General features: G+C 42.9%; 1 protein-coding gene across 1 annotated transcript in view; it reads right to left on the bottom strand.

Annotated features, from left to right (window-relative positions):
- Window positions 1–4,621: 4,621 nt before the first annotated feature.
- The window catches only part of CFTR (CF transmembrane conductance regulator), an 88,226-nt gene continuing 71,274 nt past the window's right edge, over window positions 4,622–21,573 (bottom strand). Inside the window, exons 22-27 of the mRNA XM_054632061.2 lie at window positions 20,625–20,867; window positions 17,655–17,810; window positions 10,419–10,508; window positions 7,874–8,046; window positions 7,429–7,534; window positions 4,622–6,017 (exon numbers count right to left, since the gene is read on the bottom strand). Of these exons, the coding sequence (XP_054488036.2) occupies window positions 5,811–6,017; window positions 7,429–7,534; window positions 7,874–8,046; window positions 10,419–10,508; window positions 17,655–17,810; window positions 20,625–20,867 (975 nt within the window). The 3' untranslated portion in view covers window positions 4,622–5,810. The remainder of the gene's footprint in view (window positions 6,018–7,428; window positions 7,535–7,873; window positions 8,047–10,418; window positions 10,509–17,654; window positions 17,811–20,624; window positions 20,868–21,573) is intronic.

The raw sequence follows: 21,573 nt of genomic DNA, 5'->3' as shown, positions 1-21,573 counted from the left end.
GTGCTGAAGCAGTGAGCAGTGGTGTGGTAGGTTTTGTGAGAAGCTCAGGTATGGATTTCATGGCCAAGGCGGAACACAAGTGGAAGACACTATTTGTCAGGATCACATAATTTTTTTTTTTAAGAGCTATAAGAAAAGAAAAATCGTGACATGCTTCTAAGCCAGGTTTGTTCTGTGTTTAAAATACACCTTGGAAATGTCACACTCATTTAGATCAAGTGTTAACAGTGTGCTTCTGTGTGGGAAGATACTGGGCAGTGTCCTAAAGCATGCTCTGAGGCATATTTTAAAACTGCATATTGTCTGTGAGAGTAAAAACTAATCTGTACTGTACTGTGCATGAAAATCTGTGGAGGACAGAGTAACTTTGGTCATGGTGTGAAAGTTAGGTCTCTTGCTAAATTTAGCATTGCTTTTCAACGCCCTCATTATCCTTCCTTTTCAGCCTGCTGTCCTAAACTCTCCATCTGTGTCTTTCACATTTTTGACTTCTGTCTGCTATCATTTTGTTTGTCTGTCTCTCAGTTCAACACAGTGTCTGATCTCCATGCAGCTTTAATGTCACAGTATCTTGCAGATCTCCTAATTGGTGGTTCTCTTCTGCACTAAGTGCTAATCTCTCTTGTTAGGCCACAGCAGTTCCTGCCCTCAAAGAGTGAGCACCACAAAGCTGTGACACAGTTTGCTTGTGGACATGCTGACTTCTTTGCTGGCTTATCACTTGGTTTGTGTAGGTTGTGCTGAAGCAAGGCCAGGTTCTGTTCATGAGCTCAGGGTTTCACTTGTGTCTTCCTGTCAGGGTTTCACAGGTTCTTCCTGTGATGCTACAAACAGCACTCCTCATGCGTGACTTGTCACACCAGCTACTCTCACTTTGGGTTTGTAATGGGCAAAATCCTTTCTCTTCCTTGCTTCCTGTGTCTCAAGCAGAGAGGATTGGAGTGTGCTGTGGTGAGCCACACCCATCCATGCTGCATCTGCTCCCAGCTACTACCCCATAACTTTGAAAGAGGTGAGTGAAGAGAGGCCCCATCTCCATGGAGGAGTATCTCAGAAGGTATAGGGAAACTTCTACTGGTGAATCCATTTGACAGGCCACTGGGGCAGTGAAAGACTTATAATTTAGCCCTCATCTGACTATACTACATTCTTTATACACATCTCAATGTCTTCAACCAAAGAAACATGAAAGATGCTTCTCATCCATCTACTCTGGTAAGTACTAAACATTCCAGCTCATTTCTTCAAGCCAGTCCTGAAAATAAAAGCTTTCATCATCTCTCCAATGGCTCTTATTTCTTGACAAGAACATGGACTATCTTCCGTAAGTGAATGTCTGACTGTCAGACAATATCTGCCTTTTTTTTATTGGGTTGCTGAGTATGAACTCCAAAATTAAACCATGAAGAAACCTTTTCCATCATTTAACAAAGGCAGCAACATCAGCAACAGCAAAACCAGCAGACCTGAGGCACGTCTCTTCCTGTAATACTCAAGTGATTTACAAAATACATCCAAAAGCCTCCAGCTTTCCAGTAGAACTGGAGAAGCAAAACAGCCTCTGGTGGTGGAAGATGCTTGAAGGATGAAGGATCACTTTCTTGGTCATAACTGGCTAAAGTGATGTTTATGTTGCTCAAACCATAGGTAAGAGACCTGAGAATTACTAAGTGAGCTATTCTTCAAGAAACTTGAAGAAGTGACTTTAAGGGAGCACAAGGTATGGTGGTACTGGGCTGTAGTATCACTCAGAAACCTCTGACTGCATTTTACAAGGGGCGTATTTTGAGGTTGAAGTGAGCCCTGGGGAATGAACTTAGTATAAATATTGTTTATCCTAGGAACAGGAAATTGGTTTTAGAGAACATGGGGGTTTGTAAAGGAAACGAATTACTGTATTGCATTGTATTGCTTAATTTGCAAGATGTTTTTAGACAGCAACTAATGGTCCATTAATGAACAATTGTACGTCAGTTCTAAAGTGGTGTGGGTTTTTTTCCAAATGTTAAATCATAGCCAAGGAATTATAAACCAAAAATACCAAATCGATAATAGAAAAATGAGGAAAAAAATAATCACCAGAACATTTTTTAGGTAAATAAAATGGGACAAATTATGTAGTTCTGAAATTACCTCCAGCAATTAATACAGGAAAATGCTTTTAAAGGCCTAAAGTTGCTAAGAAATAACTTAAGCATGTTGCTTAAACAGGGTAGATAGAATTCAAAAAGTGTAGATGCCATCAGGTGTTTAGCAGCTCTGATGTAACAGCCTGAGAGATTTGAGTCTTGTAGAACTGGAGGAGGTGGATTTTTAGAAAGACTTTGGAAATGGATATTTAATGAAAAAAGCACAGCTGGTAAGACACCAGTTAAGCAACTGTGAAAACAAAGTTGTTTGTTGGAATAGCTGGCGTGTTTGACTCCAGTGAGATACTGAGCAGTTCCCACTAATGACAATTATCAAGCTACTTTGTGCAGTTATTTTGTATATAAGATTTATGAAAATGGATAAGTGTGCATAGTTCAAGTTTGTTTAGGCTATCCTTGCTTAGCCTTTGCTCTCCCAAGAGCTTCTTAGTGCTGTAATAGCAGTGTGGACACCCTTCTACATTGTGCTTAAGGACAGCTACAGAATCTCTTTTCAACTTTTTTTGTTAGAAGGCTGCAAAATGAGATCTCCACACCTAGTATTAAAGTCAGCATGCTCTTCTCTGTGGCTGTATGTTGTACACACCCACATCTCTGTATAGGTAGTTTTAATGAAAAAGTGCTCTGGTAAGAGTATTTTTTATATCTGTTTTATCAAATGCAGGCAAAGCAAAGCACATGAGAAGAAAAATTCCCTTAAGTACTGCTCAGCCTGTGTTTATGAAGGTCATTGTTTGTTCTTCCACTGTTTATGGCCTCATTTGCTACTTTTTTATTTTCTCTCTTCTCTCTTTTCCATCCAAACAGCATGTGCAACTTCCCAGGTTAGTTTCAGGCAAACATCCCTGGGAGCTGTCACCCTCTGACATCAGGTACAAGAACACTTACTCTAGAAGGTAACATGCTCTGCTCAGCCTGTGTTGGGAAGGAGAGGCTCTGGTATCCTCCTTATGGAGGCTGGTACTAACTTACCTCCTGTTCCAGCCTGAACTCCAGAGGAGCTGAAGCAGTGGTTTGGAAAGAAATAGCACACTCTCCTCTCAGTTGCCCTGAGAGGGCAGCATCTTGCCTGGGCTCTTTGGGACTGGCAGTGTGATGGTGGGAGCTGGGCACTGATGGCAGAAGCTGTTTCAGTGAGTGTTGTAGCCCAGGGTGGAGGCCATCAGTCAACTGATTTCCTTTTTCCTTCAAAGTCCTCCTTCTGAGTGTTTGTATCAGCAGCTTCTATGTGTCCCATCTGCTACATGCTCCTGCTTCATTTATCATTTTCTTTCCTGAAATGTATCCTCGTCTGCTGAATTCACCTACCACCTTCTAACTCTGACAACAACACAAAACATGAACAGTTTCGCAAGCTCTGAAGCGTGCACCAGTTCTAATGACAGCCATTCTTTTCTGCTGATCTTTCTGACCATCTTGTTTATTTAGATTATAAATTCCCCCACTTGGTGTGTCTGCTGTAACTCTGAGTAACATCCTGAACAAGAGCGACCCTTGGCACGCCTCCTTAGACTTGGCCACACTTCAGCAGCCCTGGCCTCCCAGCCAGCCTTGGCCATATACTCTGTAAAGACTTGTACAAATGGAGAGCTGACTATGTCAGAAAAGGGACAAGCAGTGTGAGGTGAACAGTTTGAGGGGATAAGGGGAGTGGAGATGGGATTCAAAAGTGATGCTACTTCAATACACAGTTGGTTTTCCATTGTTATGAATCAAGCAGAGCTTAGTGGCAAAGAAACAGTGACATGGCGAAATTGAGACCCAAGGGTATGCAGAATGCTCTGTGAGCAAGAGGCATTGCTTTGTGGAGAAAATCAGGCAGCACAAGGTGTACCCCACAGAAAGAAAGGAAAGAGACCCAGGTAAGTGCTAAAGATAGACAAGCATAAAAGTACAGTATGAGTGACAGGGCAGGAAAAAAACCGCCAACAAATATTTGCAAAGGAAATGTGTAATGAAGGCCAGAAGGTATGCAGAGGGGGACAGAGCTAGAGGGAAACCAGCGGGACGCAGGGCGAGCAGCTCCAGTGAGCCCCGGTGCCTGCGGGCTCTGCCGCACCCAGCGCCACCTGCAGCAGCGCCCAGCCGGGGGCAGCCCAGGCCAGCTGCTGCTCCAGGACACCTGAAGGAGTTTTGCCCAAGCCTGAAGGAGTTCAGCCCAAGCCTGAAGGAGTTCAGTCCAAGCCCTGCCTGTGCTGCCCTTCGCAGCTGCAGGGCTCGGGCTCTGAGGGGCAGCCGGGCCTAGCGCAGGCCGCGCCGCAGCGTCTGAGGCCCGCAGCACCACCTAGTGCCGCCCGGGCCGCGCTTCCAGCCGCCGCCTTCCCGGAGCAGGGAGCTGCTGCTAAAAATTAAGGCCGTGTTTGTGACAGGCAGCAATGGCTGAAGTGGAAGTAGCAGATTCGGTGTCCAGCGCCTGCCCATTAAGGGGGGCAGGGAGAGCTGTAATGTGTCATACAGGCAGTTTCTCTCTTTAAAAATTTATTTAAAGAAAAAAATAATCTAAAACATCTGTATATCACTAGAATACTTTAGTGCACAAAGACAGCATTGGACAGTACCTGGCCAAACTCTGGGGCTGCCCTCGTTTTCAACAGCTCTAGCATAATGAGACATCAAAGTCTAGTAGCAAAATATCCCTGCAACAATCCAAATATAAAACTTTTTGTACAAATATATTTTTCTTTATAGTACGTAATCACTCTTAAAATACATAATTTCCTTAGCAAAAGTTTGCAACAATATTAAAATAAATAAAATATCCTAGAGAACATTCAGTTCCATAATAAAACTGCAAACCAGAAGAGTATAAAAGTTAATTTCAATATTAAAGTCTACTTCTGAGAGGTTTCTTCCCCTTTTTTTTTTTTCATTAGGCCGAAGTAAAAAGCATATAAAGATGCCAGACCTATACAGGCTGTTACAGGTCCACTGCCAGGAGTCCTACCTTTTGCTAGATACTGATGTCAGCCTGCACTCATCCAACTGTGAGTGTGTGCAGGGTCAGGTTAACAGTCTCCTTGGTTCTCAGAGGAAATACCAATTCTCCCTTAACTGTGGAGACATGACAGATGTTGATTGGCTTCCAAGACAATATCCTCTCTTCCTTCATTTTCACCTATGCATGTGGCATTTGGCCTTTCCTGCTAAGCTGAAATTACAGTCGCTGCATGGAAAACAAAGAGGAGGAAGTTTTCTGTGTGCCTTGCTGATATTGTCCCTTAATTCAGTTGCAGGAAGTGAATCCACAGAAGTTTTTTACATACTGATTTTTCTATTTTCCACACAGGTTTGATTTTTTTTTTTAACATTCTTCCTGCTATCTAGTCGTCTCAGCAAGAACCTTTCTAAAAGTTTTCTGAAACAATTATGTCAGGCTAGGCAGGTTACTTCTGCTTGCCATCTCGTTTGTATCCAATGAGAGCAGCTTTCCAAAAGAAATCTGGTTTCACCACTATAAGTGGCAAAACCTCAAAGAGTGTGCTAACTTGCACATGATTAACCACAGAAGGGAAGCAATTCCCACATGCTCATGCGGTCACTTCAGTAAACACCTCCTGGAAGGCTGAATTTGTGCATGGCTGAGGCAGCTTCAGAAGTGCTGGTCCTGTCACGATGGGGCACTGCTGACCATTCACTCCACAAAGGTCTCTACACAGTATCTCACAGTCTTGTCTCCTGCACTTCTTCCTCCGTCTCCTCCTGCAAGGCAGTGATTTGGGGTCGGGGTTTACGTTTGCTGGAGTTTCTGTGGTGTGCTGGCAGGAGCTTAAGGCGCTCAGCGTGACTGATGGCCTGCCTGAAGGAGCTCTTCTCGTTCAGCAGCTTCTGAAGGGATTCGTACTGCCTCAGTTTATTGTCCTCAATCACCTGGAGAAACATCACTCTGTTAGATGAGCAGTGGTGGTGCTGACAGAATTCAGCTAATGGAGCAGGGAAGAGACATGAAGACAGGGCAAACATCTTCTAACAATTTCTGATTTCTAGTCTAATTTCTAGTTTCTAATTAAAACCACAAAAACATGCATTAAAATTTGAACATGTGGAAAAGGTGTCTATTGCCCAAATTACAAAGTGCTGCTGCACTGGCTGGTTTCTCCTTGAGACTTGGTTTTACCTCTGAGTCCCTTTATTGAAGTCTCCCAGTACTTTGACATTTCCCTGGCACTGCTAGACCGCCCAGCTAAGAAAGTGTTAATTTTTCTATCACAAGCAGAGAGAGAAGGCTGCCAGCAAGGTGCCAGCCTTTCTTTGCTCTCTTCTCACTAAACAAGGAAGCACTGCTCACCTCTGTTTGAAGGAGGCAACAAGTTTACCCTGTAGGGTTGTGCCAGTCTCACTGTGAGGCAGGAGTCAAGGAAAAATCAGGCTCCTTCACTGGCACTGCAATGTCAGCTCATCTTTGGTAAGGGCACAGGTCTGACAGGAGAGAACTTTCAGCATCTCTGTTGCTAAAATGTGGTCTGGAGGGTGGGAAACCTTTTCAGAGGTGAGGCTGCCTGCCTGCTGGGGGCAAGGCTGAGTCCAGCACACACCAAGGAGCAGCACATCCAAAGGGATGTACAACCTGCCTACTGACTAGACTGCTTTAACTCCAGGCACTGTTCCTCCTGCTGTGCTAATGCATCCAATCAAATACACATCAAAAACCATGTTTCATTCTGCTAATAAAATTTATATCCCCTCTCACAGAAGAGTGAAAAAATACAGAGAGAAGAACCTTATTTTTAAGAACAATTTGCATAACTTGCTTTTTCTTTACTAACCATTTTTATGTAACAAAGGAAATACTCCAGGACTCTGGTAATTTGTCCCCTTGATTACATGTGAAAGCAATATTTACATGGCTTGTTTAAAGAAGTCAGCAATTCTGATCATCACATACTAGGAAACTCCTCTTCCCCAGGCAGCCTCCTATGGCTCAAGTGTAGCTGATTCTACATTTGCAATTGTAAAACTGTGAGATGCTGAGATTTTTCTGAATCTCCTGAGCCAATCAAAAATATAAGGCACCAGCTGCTCGATCAGCTGCATAATCTACACAACTTTCCTTCTGGTTGAAACTTTCCTTCTTGCTCCTCCAGAACATGACCCAGCTCATCTGTCACAGATCAGGTGAAGGAGCAAACAGGAGCCTGCTGCAGTTCTGCCAGTGGGTAAGTTGCTTAACTGCCCTGAATGACCCCCATCAATCCAGAAAACATCATTTCCACTTGGTGTGTTTTGCATGTTCATCAAATGTGGTGAGAGAGCAGTAAGTGAGCCCATGAGAAATGCTCACCAAAAATCTCTGGCATTCCAGCATTGCCTCCAGCCTGTGCTCGGAGAGTATCACCGTGCAGTTGGCAAACGCGTGCTTCAGGGTCTTCCTGATCACTTGGGAAGTTCTGAAAGGCAAACAAACGATGCAATGTGCATGCCCATAACTGTACAGGCCCATAACACTCATGTGCAACAGCCTGGCTGTGGGTTGTAGAGCTACCAGCAGGGACACAGCTCTGTGGTGCCTCAGCTGCATCTCTGCTGTCAAAGAACCTATCAGCCATAGAGTAAAGGCTGTAGCCAGGCTTCCCTGGCCCCCTGCACAGAATTACCAACATGCATTACTGAAATCAGGCTTAGTAATAGGCCACACAAGTTACAAAAGATCTCCTTAGATGGTGCTGCCTCATGGGTTTTCCTATTCCATATTAACAAACAAAACAGAACAAATGAACGAAACATACACAGGGTCCAGGTGAGCACTTGGTTCATCGAGCAGCAAGATTTTAGCTTTGCTGAGAACTGACCGGGCAAGGCACATCAGCTGCTTGTGGCCATGGCTGAGGACACAGCCTCCATCCACAAGAACAAAATCAAGCTTGCCTGGAAATTGCTCTATTACAGACTTCAGCCCAACCTGCCAGAGAAAAAAGGACACAAAAGGTTGGCAAGACATAATTACTGCTGACTGTGCTAATCATTTACATCATTCTAAATGCTACGGAAAGCAATTTTTGAAAGGAAAACAGGCCTCTTTGGTTAGTAGGAGTTTAAAAATAAATGACCAACATTTATATGCTACATTATAACAACAGAAAATAACTCCAGTCACCATGGCCGTTGTCTCTACAGCTCTGACAGTGTTTTTCCAGGTGCTCCTTTTGCTGCCCCAAAGGTCTTCTGCACTTTGGTTATACTGCAGGCAGGAGGGGGCTTCCCTCTGGCACTGGTGACAGTGTTTAGAGAGGTGCCCATGCCAAGTGAAGCTGCTGCCTTTGGACCAGAAATCAGAGTCCAGCCCAGGAGATGTTTTCTGACTGTTTCTTCCAGTGCTCCTGTTTGCTCTCCTTGGGAGATTTACACCTCCCAGCAAAGCTTTCCATCTTCCACAGATCCAAACCAACTATGGTCCTTGGCCTCATCAGCAGAGTTTCAAGAGACATTTTTACAAAACATGAAAACTAGGAAATATATGTGAGTTGCATGGCTCTATAAAACACTATAAAAATGTAATGAAACTCCAGAAATTTATAAAGGCCAGCTCCCTTGGATTTTTTAAATATTACTGATCTGCAACTAATTTGCATCTCAGGGAAAACAAAAAATTGGAATTCCTACAAAGGGGTTTCACTTTGCATGGAAACAAAATTAAACTGTGGTGTATGGGTATATGCGTTGTGTTTCTGAAGAGCTCGTGCTTTGATTTTTATGCAAATTAAGGCCAGTGTTTTGTTCCTTGTTCTCTTTTTAACAAGCATTGTGTCCTTAATGAAATTCTGCATTCAATGGATGGAAAAGGTCCTTTCTTCCTAAAACTGCACAAGGTCTCTCCATGTACCCATAGGGTTCAGACAGCTGACTGCAGGAGTAAGACTTAAGCTCACAAGTCAACACAAGTCTGACAGATTCAGGTGCTGAAATATGGGAGCAATAAAAAATGCATCAGACAAGGCCTTGTTCTCTGCAGCTGATTGCAAGGAGTGTAAAAAGCTGATGCTGATCTCAGGAGGATCCTCTAAATCGTCAGCAGTCAACATGGGTCTGGAATAAGCTGACAGCTCATTTCTGTGCCGTGCTCCCAAAGTTACACTGACTCACTGCTGAGCCAGACTTCAAGAGCATGAACTTGGTAAACAATCCAATCACTCCTAGTAAAAAGCATTACAGCTCTTTCTTTTTTTATTTGCTTTGCATTCTTGCCTGTGCAATGAAAACCTCCGTATCAAATACAGATTTGCCCAACTCCTTAATGATAAACACTTCAAAATAAAATTTTTTTCACGCCATTGTAAATCAGGTTTAGCTCTTTAAAATCCCAAGCTCAGTTCAAACACTAGAAACAATCCTCCAAAGCAGGAGAGCTTATCTTCTTCAAGAAAGAGGATATTGATCCACACTAAATTTTTTCCTGAGCCTCAGAGAAGCAGAGAAACAGCACTGAGCACACTGTTGCCTCCACTAGGGCTGTCTGAAAAGCTGCTGTCACACCATCTAAACAAAAATGTCATTATATTTTCATCTGACAGTAACTTACAGAACGTGTCTGCTTTCCTCTTTTCCAAATATAGAAAAACCCAAGAAAGCAAGCAGAGGCAGAGTTAACATCCTGGATAGGAAAGGAGGAAGCTTTCACATTAAGTCCCACACCTGTAAGCACTTTTTGATACTTCAGACTTGCAGCGAAGGAAAGTGGCACCAATGTATGGTTAGGTCTGTATTAATTAGGTCATCTGTACCTTGGAAAAAGGTACCCACTTTCTGGGCTGCAGCCCCTTGCCTCCTGTAATGCTCACCTGACTTTTCCTGGGCATTACAGACACCTCTGCAACCCATGGAGCACTGTCAGAGCCAAGAGTGGCACCTGACATCTGCAATGTGTGGCACCAGTGCAACATGGAAACAGAATCTGGCCCCTAACCTTGGGAATTGGAAAAAAAAATGTTGTGGAAAACTCAACAAAATATTAGAAGACAACCTTCAGGTTCGGAATTCTAACATTCCATGACTCTTATTTTCCATGGCACAGGAAGCTCCATGACACAAGCAGAACAAGAGCCTGAATGCCTTGTCAGAGAAGAGAGCTCCTCCCAGCTGGCTTCCCATTGGCCTGAGAAGTGAACTATTTGTATAAGACATAATAGATATGGTTTGTAGCACAGCATGACCTTTCCCCTGCCCTTGTTTCCTAAGAGTCTACATAAATGTAAAATATGGCAATCATTAGACCTACACAGCACCCTGCTGCAACCACATCACCAGAGGGAGACAAATGACACTGAATAGCTTTACCTCCTCTGCAACTTTCCATATTTCTTCATCATTCCACTGCCCATAAGGATCCAAATTCATCCGAAAACTTCCAGAAAATATGAACACTTTCTGCAAGAAAAAAGACATACAGACACAGGTAGATAGATAACCTGAAACATTGTATAAAACATTGGAAATTGTGAAGCATATAGACAAAAGAAAAACCTTCTGCAATTACCAGATAGAGCTAACTGCAGGTTATTAATTTTTTTTAAATGCTTTTCAAAAAAAAGTGATTTTGAAAATGCTTATTTATTAAGATTTTGGCAATTATTTTAACAAAATCTTAGCCAAATTTGCCTGAAAACCAGCAACCCCCAGATTTCAGCAGTTTTCAGAATAAAACATTTCCTGCATTTTCATTTTGAAATAAACATTTTAAAACTATTTTTGATTCTTGACTATGTGAAACACATTCAAACATACCAAAAGAAAATTATCAACCTAAAATGTGTGTTCCCACAATTTTTCTTAGAGAGGAAAAACTAGTGCTTATTTGTCAAAATTCAGGGACATTGTCCTAAGCTGTTTTCCATCAATGAAATTTTTTTTCTAATAAATTGCAGCCAAACGCACATCTCAGCATCATTCCGCTCCCTGGCATTTCACCACGTCCCGGTCCCTGTCCCACTGTCCCACTCTCAGCAGCCCCAGCCCGCCGGGTGAGCTTTCCCTGCCAGACACCGCGGGCTGCGCTGGCTCCTGCTCGGCCCCTGCCCTGCCCCGGTTCCGCTGCAGGAGAGGAGGAGGATGCACATTTCCTGGCGCTGAGAGAGAACACGCCCTTCTCCAGCTGAAGTTTGCCACTCCATTCTGCTTTCCCCATCAGTTCAGGCAAGCAGATTTCGGCCATCATACCTTAGATACACATTTTGTAGCTCAAGAAGCAGTGACTCAGACAAAATTAAATATTTGTTGAATCTCTTTTTACATGGGGTGGATTTCTGAGAGAAATTAGATTCTTCAAGGGACACTGAGGCTGTAGGACATTTAAGAAACTGGTTTTTTCTATGCTGTAAGGTACACCCACTGCTTGTAGTGGGGAGAACTTGCTCTCAAAGAATTTAAGTGCCTTCTTGAGAAATATTACCATTTGCTTGCTCTTTCTGTCTACGTACACAACAAATACCAAGACGAAAAAATTGAGACAATTATTTTCTCCTGTCTTTCTAAGCAAATTATTTATTAAGAGAAAATGTGTTGAAATGCCAGTGATTCACAGCCACATAGGTTCCTGGAGTCTTGGTAGTCAAACACTACCAAAAGCAGAGAAGGACTAGCTGTACCAACAGAAAATAAGAGAGAATACACTTAGCAAGTGCTCTCCCAGAGTTTGGCCTGTCTACCATGATTTCCACCTGACCCAGCCTGGGAACTTGGCATTCTTTCATCAGATTTCAAAGTGATTTATACACACATTTACATTAATCATTTAATTATTATTAATTAAAAGTGTAAACATTGCAGAGGAAAATAAATTACATTAATTAATTTGCTAGATTAAGATATGCATGCCATTGCCAACGTATTTGGTTTAAAAGAGAAGAAAATCTAATTCAAGAAACCAGAGGAGAAAAGCAGCTGCACTGTGGTGCTGTGCACTCAATGGGGTGGATTTAAGTGCAATGATACCTTCAACACATGGCAAACAACACACTGACAGAGCTGCAGAACCACACTCAGCTAAAAATTAATCACTGAAGTAATTTTTGTAGAGACAAAGGGGAAAGAGTCCCTTATAATTGTTCTTGTTAATAACAGTGAAAGCTTCAGTGAAGTACAGCACAGTCCTTTTCCCATGCCCTGCACCGGTTAGGGGGCATGAGTGGGGTGACATATTTGCAGCAGGATTAGGTTCTTCCAAGGAGTGGGTGTGGTGGAAACAGCAGTGCTGTGGAAACAGTGTCAGACGTGGGTTTGCTCACACTGTGAGCCCCATACATTTACCTAATGGAATGCATGTTTTCATTTCTCAGTGCTAAAGAATAGTTGACTGAACAAACCAGTTCTAAAGAAGATAGGGCTGAAAGACATTCCTGCTGAAGTGCACCAGGCAGAGCAATAAGGGGTACAACTTTCTTCTGAAGCTGCTGCTATTTCTAATAACTGTGCTTTTAAGAAGCAGGGCACTAAAAGCAAGCTATTCCCAAAAGCAGGGTTGGATTTTCATCCCCACAAAGTAAATATTTCATTGTCCTGAATTCTGGTACTTCTCTCTCCATTTCAACACCTCCTTCCTCCCAGCTTATTAGAAATCATATAGGGTTCATTTAAGTAAATACCATATGAGTCACCTGGGCAGTTAAGGGTCTGCTTGAAGAGAAGCAGAAACAAATCTCTCCACATTCTTAAAAACTTGAAGTCTAAAGTGAAACAAAAACACCCAAAAGTGAATATGAAGGACTTGCATTGTTCATAAATATGGAAGAAGTAGAAATAAGGAGAGCATTGGAAGAGTGAATGGATGGCTGGGTAGACTGGCAGCAAATCTGAAATAATTTCCTTCTTGGTCACTTGTTCAAATTCCCACAGGATGACAGTAGGTGTGATTATACAACAAACAGTTTCTTAGACTTGACATCCACCCACAAACAAAACATTCAGAAACATAAATATGGTCATGTTTATGTTCTGACCACCCCAAATATTGCAAATCAACCCTTCTGAAGGGCATAAATACTCATTGGTGGCTACAGCCTCTGTGTATTGGTGTGTGGGGCAATAAGCTTCCTAAGCAATTTATGTGGTATGTGGAGAATCAAGACCCCAGAGTACCTAAGGAAACGCTTACAGAAGAGTTAAGGATCAGCTGACAAGAGGCTGCTAAGGAGTAAGAGTGTCCTGGCTGTGAGTAGCTGCTGCTGCAGCCTGTGTGCAGGTCCTCAGCAAGACCCATGGACTCTTCTTCCCACATGCCCCAGGGCTGGAGGACAAATGTGCCTGTGTTATAACAGCAATATCAACACGAAGTAAAATCAAGTTACTGTGTGAATGCTTTAGCTGCAGATGCAAAGTTAGAGGATTTGTTTTCATAAGTGTCCTTTAGGGACAAAACATCTGCCTCCCATAGAGCTTTCTGGTAAATACAAGTGCTGTGCCCCTGGCAACACTGAACCTATGATGTATGGGTTCAACCTATATACTGCCCAGAGTGAGCATGAGCATGAGGGGTTGTTAATTAACATCCCCAGCTGCTCTGTGCATGGGTCTGATGCAGCAGACACTCCCCACCATGGTGATGCTGCCTCATCCCAGTGCCCTGCAGGATCCTCTCTGGGAGCACCTTGGGAAGTGGCCCTGCTGAGCAGCTGCACCAGGCAGGAGTGTGCTGGCACACCACAAAGCAGCTATGACCTCCAAAAGTAAGCAGGCCTGAAGGGTATGAGAAATAGTGCTGGAGACAGACAGACAGACAGACAGACAGACATATACAATGAATAGAATGTGACAGCTGCTGAAAAACTGGAACTACAAAGATAAAAGTTGCAAAATTTCACTTCTTCAGTAAAATAAAAGAGCAAAGCATTTTTTTTTTGTCAGCTGGCAGTCCTGCAAACTCTAGAAAACTTTTTCTCCATGTTAAGCTTGATTTTAACTCTATATGGAGTATTTACATGTAGAAAACTGTGCGATCCACCAGGATGCATGGAATAACACTAAATAAAACATCAGAAGTCATGCCCTTCCTCACAGCTAGAAGCACCTCATGGGTCTCAGGTCTCTCATCACTTGTTTTAACTGGAAATCAACTGCAGGTCTCCTGTTCTCCCCTCAAACACAAATTTCTGAAGGCATGTCCTCAATCTGACTCCATTAAATACTTCAGGATGCAATCTGCATGAGGACCCAGGCATTAAAGCCTTACTGTGTTGAAACCTAATTCAGCTGGAAATCCTCACTCTGGAAATGTGGTGGGCAAATACCCTCAGGAGAATCATCAGAAAGGCCTGTCCAGGAAGAAGAGATAATGAATGCAAAAGTACAGCCTGGTGTGAGTGGAGCAATTGTTTCTGGGAGCATGACAGCCTGTAGGAGCAGTGTCGGGCAGGCTGGGCTTCAGCAGCACAGCCATGTGAGAAGCTACAGCAAGGAACTTCCTTGTGAGTGCTTCAGGAAATATGTTTTATATCATTTAACCCTTCACACCTCTACAAGGCATGACAGCCAGATTTGAGATACTGAAAGAAACAAGGGGTTCACCTTTGCTTCTGCTCCGTGTGATCCCTGACCACCCTGCAGGTCATTCCAGCACAGCCTGCATGGAGCAGAGAGCAGAGTCTTAGGACTCTGTGTGTGCCATGTGGTGGTGCTTTAGTGAAGTTCCCACACTGGAAAAGCACTTATTTTCTATTAAATTGGGAAACTTAGGGTTAAGGAATGAAGGAGAGTGTTGGAAAATTTTCAGGAGGAAGCATGCCTCAGGTAGAACTCCATTCTCCTTTTGTTGGCGAAGCCTCTCCTGGAGACAGTGAATATCCAGGTGTTGCTGTAGGAGAGCCTCCCAGGAAAGGAAAGGCAACTTTTTTTCCATTCTGAAGCTTTAGGTGAATGGCAAAGAACAAAAGGCTCCCTTTGTTCTGCTGGGAAAGGCAGGGTGGCATATGCAATTTCTCTTTCCTGCTGGGAAAGGGCTGCTGAAAACTCCATTTTGTTCTGAATGTGGGAACTTTTGAGGCATAATGTGCAGTTCTTTGCCAAGGCTTTGGGACAAGTGCTGTGAGCTGAAGCATGCAAACAGGCTGGCAACTCTCATGACCTTACAGAGAATGGAGGGCTGGGATTATTTGGCATTGATCCATGTATCAGGGACTTCCAAATGTGAACTAAATGTGTAATTTTAACAATGAACTAACAATGCACCTCACTAGCAGAAGGGCAAGTTATATGCTCATGTAATAAATGTCTCTTGCATTTTGCTGATGGCTGGAGAATGATATTTTCTATACCATTAGTGACTGCTCAGCTATGAGAATTATCCCTCATATTTTCACTGGGACAATGAGACTGCTTGTTACCAAGCATTCAGATTACTTCTCAGTCCATGCCTTCCCAAGGACAGCTGGAGATGGAACACAGAAATTCTGGTGGGCAACCACATCCCAAAGGGCAAAAGGCTGAGAACAAAAAGATCACTATGAGAGAGATAAGGAAGCCCCTTCCAATACAGAAATGTATACTTGGCTGTATAGGAAAATTTTCCAGTGCAGACATACCTTACTGGTAAAAGCATCCTTCATCCTGTACAGCTATGCTTCAAAAGACAGCTGTATAACATACCTGTCCTCTAAACTAATTACAAGCAGCTGCACATGCAATTCACTGCACAGCTGCCTTGATCTGAATGGGGGAGCTGAATTTTTTCATACTCGCAAGCAACAATCACTCTGCAGAACTGAGCCAGCTGTAATAACGAAATAAAAGTTTAAAGGAATAGATAGATATGAAAATGTTGAAGAGAGGACAGAAGTGGTGACAAGAGGTCAGTTATCAAATGGTAGCTTGCCAAGCAAGCCTCAGCTCTGCAGGCAGTGTGTGACTGGCAGAGCTCAGGTAAGAAATGAATGCAACACGTGGACTCAACACCGCTCTGTTAGGCTCGGTTTGTTAAGGGTGTAACGTGGCAGGGAAGAAAGGGTCTGTTCTGACAAGGTCAAAGTGCTAAAATATTGCTGCCTCTAGAAAATTTCAGAGCATGAAATGCACAAAGAAAAGAGAGTTGGGCCTGCTTTGTATGCCGACTCTAAATAAATGGCACTTGGGCTACCATGGAATAACATATTTGAAAGGGAAGCCATCGAAAAATTGAATTCTGAGTCCTCCTTGTGTTTGCAAAATCAAGGCCATTTTTCTTCTAGCATGAATATTTCAGTGTCTTTTAACAGTGACAGCTGTAAAATTTAAGGCATTGTTATGTTTAACTGTCTGGCTGTCCCAGAGTCTCTCCAACTATTTTAAAGTCCCTCATGTAGTCACTGCAACAACTGCTTTATACTACCCATACAATCACCATCTTTCTAAGACAAAAAACACCTTTCTCATATGGGAAACTATCTGGGACCAAATCAAATCTTTACAGCAACAAGATGGAAACAGCTTTACTGTGGGGACAGGATGGGGAATTAGGGTTTGACAGCTAACAGCTAAAAGGGGCTGCTTGGGCACCTTGGCTGGCCCACTCCTTTGTGGGTGTGTCAAGGAGCAGGTCATCTAAGGTGACTGGGGATCAAACCATACTTTTCAGTCTCTGGGGCTAGTAGCCACCCTCAAGGATGGATGGATGGATAAAGGCAGGAGAGGCTGCATGGCCCCTCCCAGTATGGCAGGCTGATCTGCAGTCAGTCTCCCACTGCCGCCTGATACAACGAGTGACTCATTGGTAAGATTGCCATCAAGTGTTACTTGAATTAGTCTGCCACAGTCACAGGATTTCCAAAGGAATGAATACTGTTATGGAAAACATTGTGTATGTTTGGAAACTGAAGAACTATCTGATGTAAAACTGTCAAAGAAGAGATGGTCAATATGTGTTACTCACATATCAGTGTTGTTGGTAAGGATAGACATCAAAAGTACAAAGGAGTTAAAATTCTGCAGTTCATTCCATCAGTTTTCATTTCTACCTTTACAGTGAGCAATCACATTTTAGTGTTACTGTATGCAGACAATATAGTTCATTTTTCAGACAAATACTCCACAGCTGTAACTGATACAAGATGCTGTGCAGTGGCAGGAACATTGGCAAGAGACTCAGAAGCCCTAGGTTTACATGTTTGCTACCAGTCTGCCAGGGAAAACACGCAATGTGCAGTGTCCACATGTTAACCATAATATGTGATGTAGAGCTTCAGAAAACAGTAGCTGAGAACACTGATTGTATTTTTTTTTTCTTCAGGTAGCAGTATCTTATCCTGAATCAAAATGCAAACTGTCTCAGAGAGGCAGGGATAAGCAGGCTGGAAACACTTCTGTTTGAGCTTGCTGTACCTACCCATTTCTAGAAGAGTTCTTGTGGGAGAGGCAGAGAAACCCTAAAAATGCAAAGTTTGCTGTGAATCATTGCATCCTTCCACCATCCATGCCACTCCCCTTTTCACAAAATCCATGGTTTGGTTTTTTTCTCAGCATACAATAACTAACATCTTAAAAGCATGCATGTACATACAGATATAGAACCAACGAAAATAAAGGCACAAAAATATCCAATAATCTCATTACCTGAGGAATCACTCCAAATGCTTTTCTCCATTGCTGCACGCTGACCGTGTTCCAGGAGACTCCATCAATCTGGATATCCCCTTCTGTATTCAGCAGTCTTAAAAATGCAAAAAGTAAAGTGCTTTTTCCTGAACCTGTTCTTCCTAAAAGGCCCACCTGCAATGCAAATCATACAAGCAAACATTTAATACTCTTCACATATTAATCACAGACTAAGGCAAAAGCCTTAAAGGTCTCAGAAGTGAAGAACAGTCCAGATGGATCTCAATGGGATAGCAAACATCATTTATGTGGGAATGATAAAAGCCTACAGCAAAGGAGGAATCAAACACTGGGGAGACTATTCTTTGTTTTTTTAGAATTAACTAGATGAAAAATATTTTAGCCTACCCTTAGCTAAAGGACAGAAATTTGCTTGTCTATTATCTTGCACTGATCAGCCCAGCTCTTTGGGCCTTTTCCCTTCACTTTGCCAGGAAGCCCTCATCAGCAAAATCACATCCAGAAACCAAAAAATAAGTAGGGAGTGCATTTGGATCACCCTAGTAAGCTACTCCATTCTCATATGATTGAAAATAAAGGGCCTAACTCTGATTAGTGGGGTAGCTTGGGGCAGAGGCAGTGGTTACAGGAGATATCATCCCATTGGACACCTCTAAGCATCTGTGCAAGCCCTCAACCTGCCCAGTTGATGCTGATTTTTCTTATGTCTAGGGTGTGAAGAAACATAGTAATACAGGTTTCAGGGTTTTTTTAAAGTTGTGTTTCCCTTGTAGGGGAGCTGACCTATTGCCAGAAAAAGCAAATATTTACAGTAACCACCAACAAACTCCAAGATGCTGCTTACATCTGGGTTTACACAGCTAACATTGTCCTGTCTGAGTGTGGGCTGCTTTTGTAGTGTGACCATACTGAAGAATGGCTGAAGGCTTGTAGTGAATGGAGCTACCTCTGGCTGGTGACTGCCATCAGCAGTACTCCTCAGGGCTCAATCCTAGGGACAGTTCTCTTCCATGTATTCAGCAATGATCTGGATGCAGGAGTCAAATGCACCATGAGCAAAGCTGCTGATGACACCAAACTGGGAAATGCTGTTGACTCTCTTGAGGACTCAAGGCCTCACAGAGAAATCTGATAGTTTGAAACACTGAGCAGTATTTAACTGCAATTGAAGAATTCAAATGTCAGATTCTGCACCTGGGATGGAGCAATGCCAGGCACAAGTATAAACTGGGAGAGGAGTGCTGCAGAGCAGCCCTGCAGAGAGGGATCTGAGGAGGCTGCTGCCAGCAGGATCAACGTGAGTCAGCTCCGTGTGCCCAGGCAGCCAAGAGGGCAAAGCCCATCCTGGGCTGATCAAACACAGCATCAGCACCAGCTGGGCAGAAGGGGTGATTATCCCACTCTATTCAGCTTTGGAGCAGCCTCAATGGGAGTGCTGTGTGCAGTTCTGGGCTCTGCAGTTTAAGGAGGATGTGGAGGTGAGTGAATGCACTCAGAGGAGGGCAACAAAGCTGGTGAAAGGGCTGAAAGGAATGTCCTGTGATGAGTGAACAGGAATATGGGCTTGTCTAGTTTGGAGAGGAGGCTGAGGGGCAGCTGATCTCTTATCCCTGGGATCCAGTGAGAGAACATGTGGAAAGGGTTTAAAGCTGCACCAGAGAGGGTAAGAATGGACATTAGGAAGCATTTCTTTACTAGAGATGGTGGTGAAACACTGGAACAGACTTCCTAGAGAGGTGATTGATGCTCCAAGCCTGTAAGTCTTAAAGGGCTTGATAATATACTTTAACTTCTGGACAGTTATTAAGTGGTAAGGCAGTGGGACTAGATGATTATTCCATCCCTCGGCAGAGGAGAACTCCTGTTTCCTTCTTGGTGTACTACCTATGCAGTAGAGACAAATTCTTTCCAGTTTAAGGAGCATCTGACTCCAGGGTTGATCACAAAACTTGAATCACAGCCCTTGAGAAAAGGATTTTTGTTTTTACTGCTCTCCCACCCTCTCTGTACAGTACAAAAGTGTCTTTCATTTTCCTTACTCTATTGCTTCAACGGATCTTCCAGGAAGAAAATCTACCAGAAAATCTTCCAGGAGTCACAGGTATCTCAAAGGCAGAATGCCTTCAGGATGGTGCTACAGGAAGTCAGAACTCTCGGTTCAAAATTTTGGTGCCCTCAAACTTAGTAGATGAAACATTCAGTTCATGTAAACCAAGACAAAGCTACCAAACCTGGCAAAGACTGGTGCTATCCAAATTAGGAGTGAATATGTGCCTAATGTCAAGGCCAGGAAGCTGTCACTGAACCTGTTTTCTCATTTACATGGGACAGTTAAAATCTCCTCTTCCTCTGCATGCCTTCAGCTCAGGATATCACAAGCCTTTCTTCCCATTCCACCAAGGATGAGCCTTTAGCATGAACTTGAAGCAAAGTGTTAAACTTCTACCTAAGTGCTGTCCTGAAGCTAAAGCCCTTTCTTAAACACAGCCCCAAATACACATGAGGATTAGAGAGGTTTGTCAATCCTGTAAGAATAGAGCTGTTTATGGTGTGCAGTACAATAATTCAGGGTGGCACAGAGCCCTCATGGAATGGGTGAGACGGCACCTCCACGCTCCGGCCGCTGGAGCCAGCGGTGCGTTACCCTTGGCACGGCACCCTGTATTCTTCTGTGCCCTGCCCCATCGGGTCAGCCTGTCCCCAGCACCTGCATTCACCAGCAAGCTTCCCTCTCCACAGCAGCAGAATCCCAGGCACAGGAATACAGCTTGGGAAACTGTTGCACATGTATTTTATCCTAAGTCATTTCTGTTCTTTGGTTAGTTTAGAAAATATTTTGTTTTGGAACAATTTCATTTAGAAAATCTGAGAGGACTCAAAATCCTCTGGTCATCAAATAGGTTTATGACAATTTTATACTTAAGCTTAATAGAAGTCAGAAAAAACCACAATAAAACAGTGTCTTACCCTCTGCCCTGAACTTATTGAAAAGGAAATGTTTTCTAGTACAGCAGGTCCACCTTCACCGTATTTGGCTGTAAGGTCTTTCACAGTCATTTGGCCCCCAGATGGCCAGTTCTTCTCTTCCTTCACATGCCTGTTTTCAATTACAAGGGCATCTGAAAACTGATTATTCTTCTGTGGCTTAATGCTTTTTGTCTCTTCTGTTGGCATGTCAGTGAATTTAAATATTCGTCCGACAGACCGCATCTGCAAATCAAAACAAACAGTATTCTAATTGTAATTCATACTAAACTATCAAAACAAATGAAATTAAATTGCTCCTAATTCCTAGCCAGGACAGTGAATCTTTTGTGTAAGCTACTATCATGAGTAACCCAAAACTTTATTGTACCATGATATAATCTTCAAAGATAGGCTGCTTCTCATCTAAAGCTCTAGAATCCATTGCACTTGTACAACTGACTTTGGTCCAACATGTGATTCCTCTTGCTTCCTTTTTAAATGGACATAGTAGCTCTTTCTACCTTAAAAATTGTATTTTGAAATGTGATGACTTTTATCTAGGAAAACTAAGTATAATCATGAAAACAACATGGGTCACTTAAACTCTTTCCAATAGGAAGGTTTGGCGTTGCCCAAAACCTGAGGTTCTTTGAATAATGACTGATCTCCAAAGATCAGTAGACTGCATGGGATTTGAAAAGTACAAAGCTGCAGCATTAAGTAAAAAAGGAACAATCATTAAACAGTAACATTTGAATACTTATGAGTAATTATAGTCTAATAAAATTCTAGGAAGTTCCATGATAATGAATTTTTTATCAGTAATTATATATATTAGGTGAAATAATAAAGTCTTGTAGTTCATGAACTTTAGACTGAAGTTGCTAGTAGGAGTCTTGGAGCATTTTCAGAGGAACATGGGACTAGAAGGGATCCTCTTGATCTTTTT

The sequence above is a fragment of the Agelaius phoeniceus genome, chromosome 5, assembly GCF_051311805.1.
Source record: "Agelaius phoeniceus isolate bAgePho1 chromosome 5, bAgePho1.hap1, whole genome shotgun sequence".
Taxonomy (NCBI): Eukaryota; Metazoa; Chordata; class Aves; order Passeriformes; family Icteridae; genus Agelaius; species Agelaius phoeniceus.
This window is presented reverse-complemented; position numbering and strand designations above follow the sequence as displayed.